The sequence below is a fragment of the Telopea speciosissima genome, chromosome 5, assembly GCF_018873765.1.
Source record: "Telopea speciosissima isolate NSW1024214 ecotype Mountain lineage chromosome 5, Tspe_v1, whole genome shotgun sequence".
Taxonomy (NCBI): Eukaryota; Viridiplantae; Streptophyta; class Magnoliopsida; order Proteales; family Proteaceae; genus Telopea; species Telopea speciosissima.
Window position 1 is genome coordinate 63,352,391 of NC_057920.1, and position 12,548 is coordinate 63,364,938.

Below are 12,548 nucleotides of genomic sequence, written 5' to 3' on the forward strand. Positions count from 1 at the left end.
AATAATTCTGAATTTCTCCTATCTCAAACGATGAGTTTGAGGTGTTTTTATATTTGAAAATGTACACTGTTGCCACATTTGATTCATCCTGTAGAGTTGATAGAATAGAACAACTAAAATATAGGGATGAGAGAATGTAGTTTGAACAATTCAACAATTTTTGAAAGTTTAAAAATTCTGTTGGAGATTCAAATTCAAACTTCAACGTAATCCTAACAATCACTACCATAAAACATGCAAGGCCCCCGGGAATGGTAGCAGCAGCAGTAGCTTGAAAGCTTATCAAGGAACTGGCAACATGGAGGTACTTGAGATATCATTGGCAGGTAAAGCTAAGTTCAAGAGTGAATATTATGCTTATCAATGCTTCAAATCTGATGGAAACATAACAAAGGAGCAAGACTATTGGATTGATATGGGAGAATCGCCTTTCTGGTTCTCACCCACCGACAACAAATTTACAGCCATTGGGTGTGACACTGTGGCTACCATTAGTGAGTCCAACGACAAAGATTTCATGACTGGGTGTGTTTCTGTGTGCAGTAAACAGGGGAGTGTAAGGGACGGGTCTTGTTCTGGAATCGGTTGTTGCCAGACCCCAGTCCCCTGGGGGCTCAAACGTTTCAACGTGAGTCTTGCGAGTATAGATAACCATAACAAAACCTGGTCGTTCAACCCTTGCAGTTTTGCTTTCTTGTCCGAGCAAAACTGGTTCACCTTCAATTTATCCTATATCTCAGCTCTTAGCCTCCAGAGTTTGAAGATTCCGATCGTGATGGATTGGGCAATTGGGAATCAGACATGTGAAGAAACACTGCGTGATACAGAATCCTATGCATGTGGTCCAAATACCAATTGCTCTAATTCAATTAATGGCCCTGGATATAGGTGTTACTGCAAAGATGGTTTTGAAGGGAACCCTTATCTTCCTCAAGGATGCCAAGGTAATTAGTTCATCTTTTCTCAATTGTATATTTGGGTTTTTCAGAAAAAAAAAAAAAGAAAAAAAAGGGGGGGGGAGGGGGAGATGGGGAGTGGGTTTAGAATTCAGATTGCCTTTTTCATTTTGAAAAAATAAATTCTATTTGGGAGTGTGGCCCCTACGCCAGTACCCCAGTCAATGCTAAGAGCGAAAAAGCATAGACCAGGAGGAGTGTGATGGTCATTTTGCACCCCTTTTCTGGGTGTATGGGCTGCTCTCAGACAGAAAACCTGTTCATTTTTGTTTTTGTGACATTTATGTTGTGTTTGGTATATTTATTGAAATGCATTCTAGGTCGATTTCGCTTTCTTGAGCAAACAAAACAATAATGCATACCTACCGCTGCCTTAAATTACTTGAAAGGTTGAATTATTGCATGTGATTTTTTTTTTTGTTAAATTTATTGCATGTGACTGTGAAGTGTGAATTGTTCACTTTGGCTTTGTCATAATAGCTAACATATTTTCATCATTCTTTTGATGGGGCCTTGGATTTGATGAAGACATAAATGAATGTGAAGATGGACACATTAATTCCTGCTACGAGGGTGCTATCTGCAATAATACTGTCGGAAGCTATAGCTGTTATTGTCCAAAAGGTTATCATGACCACGGTTTGACAAATGGGACTCGCTGTACTCAGAACCTTAAAGCCATTCCCTTGATAAAAATTATTGCAGGTAATTTTCTTTCTAATAATACAATGAGACAGAGAATGCTATTTGATCAGAGCCACCTGAATTGATTGCCGTACACAGAGATGGTCTCCAATGACATTTAACCTAACCATCAGAGTCAATCTCCCACCATGGGGTGTGGTTTCCACATCCCAGAGGTGGTCCTCACACTCCATGGATGGTGGGAGATTAAATCTGATAGTTAAATATCATTGGAGAGCTATACATCGTACACAACCGAGTAGCATTTTTTCTTAATAATTTTTTGTTTTCTTTGCTTGATTTTTGAGTAAAACTCCTGCAAAGAAAAAACTTTCTGCTAAAATTACTATGCCTCTGTTTGGTGTTGGAATTGTCTAAAATTCATTTTCCATGAAAATGAATAATAGGCTTGTTTGTGCCAAAAATGCTTGTGTCAAACATTATATATATGGCTCGATATTTGAACAAATACCCACAATTTGATTAAAAAGCCATTGATACCATAGTTGAAAAATCAGGTTTTTTTCACTCGACTCACCCTCTTCAAAACCTGGCGAGTCAAGCAAGTCAAACATGATGAAAAACAAGCCATATTATTTTCAATATATTAAATATAAATAAAATCCAAAGAGGCAAGTCATATTCCTTGTAATACATTTAAGGGAAGCAGTTTTCTGTATGGGAGTGTGGCCTACACCAGCACTCCCATGTGTCTATCTCTCTCCTCCTTAAAACAAGGGGGCAGAGATGTCTTTTCACATGAGGAGGAGAGAGATAGACTCATGGGAGTGCTGGTGTAAGCCACATTCCCGGACAGAGAACTTTTTTCCCTATATTTAATTTAAAAATAAAGGCCAAAGATTTCATACACAACTGTGCAAGCATGCACGGTCGTGTCCCCTCTGAAACTCCCACCCTCTCCCATGCACGGCTTACACAACCATGTATGGAAACTGTCCCCAAAAATAAAATCAGGAATGAATGCATGATGTATAGACTTTTCACAAGAAACAATAAAGTGGGTGGATGACATTAAATGTATCATTTTCTGTATCATGTTACTCCTCCTAGACAGCAATGCTGTTTTATCTTTCTGATATTTACCAAGTGTGTCTTAAATGTTCTCTCCTTTTTCTTATATTTCACAAGTATGAAAAGTGTCTTGCATCATCTCTCAGTATAGGAATGTCAATGGACAGAATGTGAAACACAGTGTATAAATAGTAGATAAAAGATATATGGATAGAGTGAAAGTACTTTAACTCGGTGGTTTTTGCATGACTAGGGAAAAATTGCGAGTCAAGTGAAAAATCAAAGTGACCCGGACAGAGTCTAGGCATTTTTAAGCTTTCAAGACTCTTGACCAGGTTTATGATTTTTTGACTCAACTCGGGTGACTCACCCAAGTCAAAATCTGATTTTCCAACTGTATATGGTTGCTACTTAACACTTGATTCCTATCCATACTTGATTAATAATCCAAATATCAGATCAGGAATCAAATATCTGATTAAATTAAAAATACAACAAGAACATATTTACATAAATTAAAGAAAAATCAAAATAACATAATGTGGTAACTTAGAAAAAACTAAATCTAAACTATTATATACTACAAAGTACCTTTACTTATTATCTACCAAAATGACTCTTAAAAACTTATTCATATAAAGTTTACATATATATGATTTACATTTACACACATTATACATGCAGAGATAATTAGGTCGGATAGTAATTGTGTTGAATATGCTATTTACTATATCCAAAGCCTAGCAGAAGGTAAGCCAGACACTAGTATCTATGGAAACAACCCACCTCCTAGTAGTCTTGTATACAACTAGCCAAAATTCTGAGATTGAATTCTGAACAGATATGATTTTTGGGATTAAAAAAGAAATTAAGTGTCTAAAATCTATTTTTTATATATGCAGGTGTTTGTACAAGCTTCATATTTGTATTTGTCAGTATTCATTTTACATACTGGGGAATCCAGAGAAGAAGAATCATCAAGCGTAGAGAAATTTTTTTTGAACAAAATGGAGGTTTGCTATTGCAGCAACAAATTGCTACGCGTAGAGGTGTCACAGATAACGCTGGGATTTTTACCATAGAAGAGCTCAATAAGGCTACCAACAACTTTGATGAGAGCCGGATACTTGGCCAAGGAGGGTATGGTACAGTTTTTAGAGGAATCTTATCAAATGGCAGAGTAGTGGCTATTAAGAAATCCAAAATAATGGATAAAAGTCAAATTATACAGTTTATCAATGAGGTAGATATCCTTTCTCAAATCAACCATAGAAATGTGGTGAAGCTCTTGGGTTGTTGTTTAGAAGAAGAGGTTCCATTGTTGGTTTATGAGTTCATCTCTAACGGAACCCTCTTCCAACATATCCATAATGAGAATCAGATAGTGTCTATTTCATGGAGGAATCGTTTAAGAATTGCCTCTGAAACAGCTGGAGCACTTGCATATTTGCACTCTGCTCATTCAATACCAATCCTTCATAGGGATGTCAAGTCTTCCAATATACTTCTAGATGATAATTACATGGCTAAAGTATCTGATTTTGGAGCTTCAAGGTTGGCTCCTTTGGATCAAACTCAAGTAACGACATTAGTTCAAGGAACCTTAGGTTACTTGGACCCTGAATGCTTTCACACAGGTCAATTAATTGATAAGAGTGATGTTTATAGCTTCGGCGTTGTCCTTGCTGAGCTTTTGACTAGGCAAAAACCGCTTCTATCAGAAGGATCTGAGGAACGTAAAAGCCTTGCCAGGTATTTTGTTTCTTCATTGAAAGATAACAACCTTTTTCAGATTCTTGATTACCAAATATTAAATGAGGGGGATAAAGAACAGTTGTTGGCAGTTTCTGAACTTGCAAGAAGATGCTTGAAAATTAAAGGAGAAGATAGGCCAACAATGAAAGAAGTTGCAATGGAGCTTGATTCCCTAAGAATGTTGTGTGAGCATCCATGGGTACAACATAAACATGAGGAAACTGAAAGATTTCTAGGTGAACCATCAACAAGTTCTACTATTGATACAACTGGTCAAGTGTCTTTAGATGATTCTTTCATGCTACCACTAGAGATTGCTCGTTGATGTTTCAGCCCAGCAGGTGGTTTTTGCAATGATGACAAAGTTCTCTTTTAGTGACTATGGTTGGTAATGTAAACCTATGTAACTGTATAACATTTTAAAACTTTTATGTTGATTATGTATATGGCATGAACAATTGGGCATATGCTAAACTTGGGCTTTTCTTGCACAAGAACCTACCATGACATGGTGGGATTAATCCTCTCCAATTCCTAAAAGTGTGCAGTGCAACAGTGCTAGGTGGAGATGTCGACACCTGGCAGCTCAGACATCCAATGGTCCAAGCACAACAGAAGTCAACGAGCTCGGACTGTTGATGTCCAAGCTGCCAGGTGTTGACATCTCCACCTGACACTGCCATACTGCACACCTTTAGGGAATTGGAGAGGATTATTTTCCTGACACGGTGACTGTAATTTGGAATAAAATTTGCGGTTACAAAGCTAATAGCCAAGGAAATTGAATAATTCACTTTCCCCTTTGGGTTTATAAATACCCTCTTAGGTTTTAATATTTTCTAAAATACTTTTAAGATCCCATTTCCTTGGCTGCCAGCCTTGTAGCAGGAACATCCCTACTACAAATGTAGCAGCAAATTCCGTCCCCATAATTTTTTAGTCGTAATATTTTTGTTGGGCCTCTGCCTATAAGCCTGCTTTCTAAATTCCACCATAACGGTCATCTAAGACTAACTATTTGTATTAATATGCTTTAACACCGTACTAGGGTTTGAGTTTTTTTCCATATAGCTTTGTATTAGTGATGCAGGCCTGGATTCCTAATTATTTTAAGAAAAGAAGATTATGACTAATTTGGGAATTATTTAAAGAAAATAAGATCGGACCTGACCAAGCCAGCCCAGAACCGTTGGAGAAGTCTCACTAATTTTGAGCCACTATCTACTTTGAGCAACTATTTAAATAAAGAGAATTAAGGGGAATTGGATATAAAGAGAGATTGGAGGATTTGGACGATTGGAATTAAATTAGGGATGATTGAGATTGGTCTAATTCCTAAAATAATACTAGCATGCGATTTTAATCTTGGCCATAGGATTATAGGGGAACCAAGATTGGGTTGAGGGAAATCTTTTTATTTAAACTGAGACTCTTGATTGTAATGGGCAGAATATGTTGAATGAATTGAACGTTGGTTTTCCTCCAACTTTAGCAATCTTGAAGAATTGCATCCTTTTGCTTGAGTTTTCTTGATGTTGTTCGTTTCAATTGAGGTGCCTAGAACAGTATCTTCAATCCAATAACTTCAGCAACTGAATCCAAGCATCCCCCTGCATTATCTGGTATGATTTTTTGTAATTCTTCAAGATTGCAAGAAGAGAGTCCAAGACCCACATTCAATTCAAATTTCATATCTGAGAATTACAACAATGACTTGCCTTTTTAAAAGAAAAACCCTTCACCCAATCTTGGTTCCCCTAAGATCCTATGGTCATTCACCCAAAAAAAAAAAGATCCTATGGTCAAGATTACAACTTAATTATGGTAGAAGCTAGGTGGGGAAAGATACCATGCTCAATCAATCCCACCATTTATTCTAGGAAATAAACAAATTCCACCAATCCTCCCCTAATCTTTCTTGATTGCTAATGCGCCTCTTGATTGCCAATCAATTTATTCTAGGAAATAAACAAACTCCACCAATCCTCCCCTAATCTCTCTTGATTGCTAATCATCCTCTAATCCCTCCCTCACTCTCTCTTTATTTTAACTAATTACTTGAAATAGAAAGAGGCTGATTAGGATCGGTTCTTTGAGGCCTGGCCGCTATTGGCCTTGATGTGGGCTGAGCGTCTCAAGGCTTGTGGGTGGTCTTTTTGACCAAGTACCACATCAGCTAGTTGTTCAGCCGTATCTGCAATTGCATCACCAACAATGGCGACCACGAAGCTCAATTTTCTGATGCTCGACGGCTCGTACAACAGGTAGCTCTGTGGCTTCTCTACAAAGCCATTCCCTTGTAGGTCAGACTTTTCCTTATTCTTGCAGTGTGGGTGCAGGCCAGGCGACAGGGGATGAGTGCGGGTTGCAGCGTGGAGCACAGTTGTAGGTGGGGAAGCAGGGGTTGGGGTGGGGGCGGGTTGCAAGGTGGGGCGAGTTTAAAGAGGAGTGTGGGGCTGTTGCAAAGGGGGTGTGGCGGGGAATGAGGAGTGGTTTGGGGTGTTGCGAAAACATCGCCCAGAATGGCGATTTGCAAAAGAAAAACAAAAAAGAAAGAGAAACACACAATGCACAACGCAGAGATTTACGTGGTTCACCTCCAATATGGAAGCTACGTCCACTGCCGAGCAGTAGAGCAGGTTTCACTATTTCTCTGAAATGTTACAAACCCCTCATCTGTCTATCTCAAAGAGATAAGAATAATATATAAGAAAACCCTAACCCAGAAAGTACACAAATGCCCCCAGCCCAAAAATGCCCAAAAAAACCTAGGCCGGACCAAAACATAATACATGGCTCAAACGGTATTCGTTTCGAAGATCTCGACGAGCCCAACACCACTCCAGCCTTTGGCATGGAGCCCCGCCAGTTTTCAGCATTTCAAGATCGTTTCGAGGTTGAAACGGCCCTCCGAAGGTCTCAACCGCACTTTCTAGACCAAATCAGGCTTCATCAACAACATGGGGGATGGTCGTGCAAAGAGGAGGGTGAGAAGGATAGGTCGTAGGTCATTGAGGTGGAAGAGGGCAAGAATGCTGGGGCAGGGTCTGGGGTAAAAATCTCAAATAAGATAGGTAAGGGACGGAGAAACACTGTAGTGGTTAGTTATAAAAACCTATACTTAATGTTATATAATTTTGTTAAATAAAACATACTGTGGAATAAAGGGTGTCAATCGGTATGGTATTCGGTATTTGGTACAATACACTGCACATATACCTCATACCGATATCATATTGAATACCGATCGGTACAGGTGTCTCATACCAATACCATATAGAATCTATTCGGTATATTGTTCGGTACAAGTATTTTGTATGATATCGATACCGTATGGTACATTTTCATTGTTTTGTCCATACCGATATGATATCAAATACTGACTTGATACATGTATCTTATACCAAATTTATTCGGTACGGTTCGATACAAGTAAAGCAGTACATCAAAATCGATATATGATATGCGATACATATTGACATCTTACGGTGGATAATTTTGTAAATGAAACTCAAAAGTGACTAATCATATAATTTAAACCTTTGAATCATATTAAGTACAAAAAATTAAAAAGTCCACCACGGCACGCAAGTAGAAAGTCTCCATCAATTTAAAAAACAAGCAGCAAAAGCAAAAAAGTCCAACACGGCATCCCTTTAACCACAGATACGCATTACTAATTTTCAGTTCCATTGGCACATTAGCCCATTAAAGCTTCAGCTTCAAGCCTTTAAGTCATGGCCCTTATCTCATCAGGTAAATTGGAATCTCCACTCTCCAAACCTTAATTTCATTCTCTTTCAGGTCTCAATATATTTCTTCTTTTTAATTTAGTCCCTCCTTCAACTTTCCCAGTTTCAATGAATCACTATATCCCTTGAGAGGCTTCAGGTGATTATGATTCAAATTCCCAATACGTGAGGTGAAGCTGCCATGGTTATTACTTCCTTGATTTTGTATTGGTTTTTCAATCGGAGAAAGAATCGGGAAATTAAAGCAGATGATGATGTGGTCTTGGATGTGCCAACGGGGCCTAGAAAGTTCTCTTATGCTGAATTGGCTAAATCAACTAACAACTTCGATGAGAAACAAAAGCTAGGAGAGGGAGGATTTGGAGGTGTTTATAGAGGTTTCTTGAGTGATCTCAACATCGATGTTGCTGTGAAAAGGATCTCTGAAAGATCTAAACAAGGGGTAGAAGAGTATGCATCGGAAGTGAATATCATTAGTCGATTGCGGCATCGGAACCTTGTGAAACTTATTGGTTGGTGCCACCAACAGAAAGAGCTACTTCTTGTGTATGAGTTCATGCCCAATGGAAGCCTTGATGCCCATCTATTTCGAAATCGGGGTTCCTCCTTGACATGGGAGTTGAGGTACAAGATAGCTCTAGACTTAGCCTATGCAATACGTTATTTGCATGAAGAGTGGGATCAATGTGTCGTCCACAGGGATATTAAATCCAGTAATGTAATTCTGGATTCCAACTTCAATGCTAAGCTTGGGGATTTCGGTATGGCTAGGCTTGTGGAACATGAAAAAGAGTCCGAAACTATCAATTTTGTAGCTGGAACTCTGGGATACATGGCGCCTGAATATATTATTACTGGGAAGGCTAGCAAAGAATCTGATGTCTATAGCTTTGGTGTTGTTCTTTTAGAAATTGCTTGTGGGAGAAAGGCAGTTGAGATGAAGGCTGATCCAAGTGAAGAAAGTTTGGTAAACTGGGTTCGAGAGCTCTATGGAAGAGGAAAACATTTAGAAGCGGCTGACCCAAGCCAAGGTATGAATTTTGACGAACGGCAAATAGAGTGTTTGATGATTGTTGGGTTATGGTGTGCTCATCCGGACTATAAGCTCCGACCTTCTATTTGGGAAGCTATTCTTGTTCTCAAATTTGATGCTTCACTGCCGCCCCTCAATTCCGTATGTTTACATTCCGGATTACATCATCTATCTGTTGGTTCTACAGAATGTGATGCAAGTCATACCCGACGATCGTTCAACGGCTGCACCATTGATTCTGCTTCATCATCTTCTTACTCGGCATCACTCCTATTGCCACGTTAAGCAGAAATGTTAAATAATATGTTCAAGATTGTTGTTCTTCCACCCCCTCCCCTTTTCTCTCTCTTGTTTAATATAATTTTGAATTTTAGATCCTTTTGTTGTTTCTTTGTTGTAATTTAGAATTGATTGAAAGATGTCTTTGGTATGCATTCTAAGTCCATATATAATGCATTCACGGCTTATAGAAAAAGTTGTTTTTATGATACAAGAATGCATTATCGACCTAGAATATATTCTAAGAATGCATATCAAACGAAGCAGAATTCCCTGATTGTGTTCTTGACGTGTAAACGTGTGATGCTTCTTTCAGATTCCGTCTTCGTAATGTGTAGGAATCCTTTAGTCAAATCACTTTGATAGGAAGCCCTAGCCCCTTTTTTATTTGCTAAAAGGTAATGTATATTAAAGAATGAAAGAAAAATACAAAACAAAGACTGGCAAAGCTAGAGGCAACGAACAAAAACTGCCAATTCCAACCCCACCTACGACATTGCCATTAGCAGGGGGTCAAACTGCAAACAAGCAGAACAGACTAAAAAGAGACAGAGATGATACTAGCACCATCCGAATCTAGGTCTTCCATGAGCATCTGTTGCGTGTGGAAATCTTCGATGCTTGGTTCGCCCATGGATGAGCCTGCAAAAACCAAGTGATGAGCACAAGAGAGTCGGTGTGGCTCCGGCCTAGGACTCTCTGATGCTAAAGTTAGATCACCAGTGCAACAGCGTAACTGCGTGGTGAAAAGCAAGATGAGGAATGGTGCTCCATACCTGGGTATTTATAGAGTGAGGATGAGATGAGGCGGTTGGGAGAGTCCTAGTATGGTAGGAGTCCTTCTTTCTGAAGGTTCTCTCGCGTAGAGCGGAGTGGAGAGCTATTTTCGGGGTCGGGCTCTTATTAAAGTAAGAGTCCATGTAGAGTGTGATTCCGTGTTGCGCTGGGATCGTGGCTCGATCCTTATCCCGTGATTCTCGGGATGCGCTGACGTGGCCCGGAGATCCCCGGTGGGGCTCTATGGCAGCTTCAGTGGAGGAGGGCTCGGCCTCAAAGGTCGGCTTAGGAGGGCGGCATGGTAGGTTGGCCTTGGCCATCACCTCGGCCTGGGAGGTCGGCCCGAGAGGTTGGTCTCGGCAGTGAGCTCGGCCAGGAGTCTATGGCTGACCCGTATGAGCTTGGCTCAGAGCTCGGCCTCAGCCACCGGCTAGCTTGCGCGAGTCTGGCTCAGTCAGGTGACTTATCGGAGATGGGTCGGTTCTCGGACAGAGGTCAGGTCGGCCATGTGGCAGCCTCTGATAGGTGGGGTGTTTTATGCCTCATCACAGGCCCCCCCCACTCATCAGGGGTCGGCTCGGCACTAATGAGTGAAGTTTCCAGGTCTGCTTGTCTGGAAGATTTTTGCGGTCGAGCCCTTATTTTTTACCAGTGGATTTGACGTTGCACAGTCGACGTTGGGTGTCGGTGCCACGTCATATGAGTCATTATGGCGGCTCGGGAATTGAAACGTCCTTTGATCGGGCCGTTGAATTATCTTTGAGCTCTGCTCGGGCCGTTGGATTAGTTCAACCCAAGAATTATAAATAGGCGATTCCTAACTATTCATTCTTCACTGCTCTAAGTTATTGACTTCTCGGCAAGCTCGGATTCTTCATCTTTGTAGCGCTCGGTGCTTTCTGGTTCGTGATCAGCTCGGCCTTTGCTTCGTTCGCGCTTAGGTCATCCTTAGCTCTTCTTCAACCAATAAGTCTTCTCCGCCCGTATGTCGGTTGGTAGTAGTCCCATGGGCGAGCTGTTCACCGGGGCGCAGAGGCGCGAGTTCGAGCCGAGAGCTCCCGCTCGTTCACCCACCATAGACTTGTTGGGCTCGACGGATGAGCCCGATGTAGTGGAGCCTCGTCAGCCGAGGTGGCCGAGCCTCGTTGCTCCCGGAGTTTGACCACGCGCCCGACCAATCACCGCAGATCGAGCCGAGAACTCGGGTCATCCTCATCCGATGAGGAGTCAAGTGAGGAGATTCGTCCGAAGTGGGGTTGGCTCGATCGGCTGGTCCGACACCCCTAAGCTCGAAGAAGGAGTATCGGCACCGTTCCGAGCACGATCACGGATGCCGACCTCGAGTATCTGTGGACGACCTATGCCATCCCCGAGGACATTCAGCTCCGAGCTCCTAACCCCGGGGATGGCACGCTTCATCGAGCCGGTGAGGTGGCTCGCATGCGGGACGCCTTTCAAGTACCCGTTCAAGCTCCCCATCCTCGGCTTGGTGGACCAGATCTTGGACCACTTCCACCTATCCCCTGGTTAGCTGGTGCCGAACTCTTGGCTGGCCGTGTACGGCTTCTATGCCCTATTTTGCGAGATGGGCCAAGGTGCAAGCGTGGCGCTTTTCTCTCGGCTCTTTTTCTTGAAAAAGTCTCCAGAGAAGGAGTGGTACTACTTCAGTCGCCGATCTGGGAAGAGTGCGGCCCTGGGCAGCCACAAATTTCTGATCGGCACGCCGACCTTCAATAAGTATTGGAAGCCTCATTTTTTCTTTGCTTCCATTCCAAACAGCCCTCTCCGAACCGAGTGGAAGGAGATGAACTTGAACTACGTCAATAGGGTACTGCCCCTAACCGAGAATGAGCTGACCTTGTTTGATCTAATCCCCCAACGTCCACCCTTTGACGTCCTTCGGCTTCAGGACAAGGGGTTTCTTCAAAGGTGGCACATGACCCCTGGTAGGAGCCCGAGCAGAGCCCATTTTCGTTCCCGAGCTGACCTCTTTAGTTAGTCTTCATTTCTTTTTTTAATTTGTTTTTTACATTTGATTTCTCTTGCAGTGGTCGGCCATATTCCCCCTATGGATACAGCTCGGCTAAGGGCCGAGACCCTTGCGGAACGAAGGAAGAAAAATGCAGAGAAGAAGTCTCGGGGCGAGTCCTCTAAGGCCCCCAAGGGCAAGGCCGTGTTGCCCAGCCCGCCCGACGCTGTGGTCGGCCTTGAGGCCGAAAAGAGTATGGGTCCAGCGGGGTCTCCGAGGAAAGGGAAGGGCCGAAAAGGCGAGAGGAGCTC

The 12,548-nt window shown here is 41.9% G+C and overlaps 2 protein-coding genes across 2 annotated transcripts; both read left to right on the plus strand.

The window, feature by feature from the left end:
- The first annotated feature begins 245 nt into the window (after positions 1-245).
- LOC122661548 (putative wall-associated receptor kinase-like 16) lies at positions 246-4,840 on the plus strand. Its single transcript, XM_043856973.1, has 3 exons — positions 246-944; positions 1,485-1,661; positions 3,575-4,840. Exons 1-3 carry the CDS (start codon positions 299-301, stop codon positions 4,750-4,752), a joined length of 2,001 nt encoding a protein of 666 aa, XP_043712908.1. The 5' UTR covers positions 246-298; the 3' UTR covers positions 4,753-4,840.
- Positions 4,841-8,360: 3,520 nt separating this feature from the next.
- LOC122663241 (L-type lectin-domain containing receptor kinase IX.1-like) lies at positions 8,361-9,497 on the plus strand. The gene has a single exon (XM_043858932.1). The coding sequence runs from the start codon at positions 8,361-8,363 to the stop codon at positions 9,495-9,497; it is 1,137 nt and encodes a 378-aa protein (XP_043714867.1).
- Positions 9,498-12,548: the final 3,051 nt, after the last annotated feature.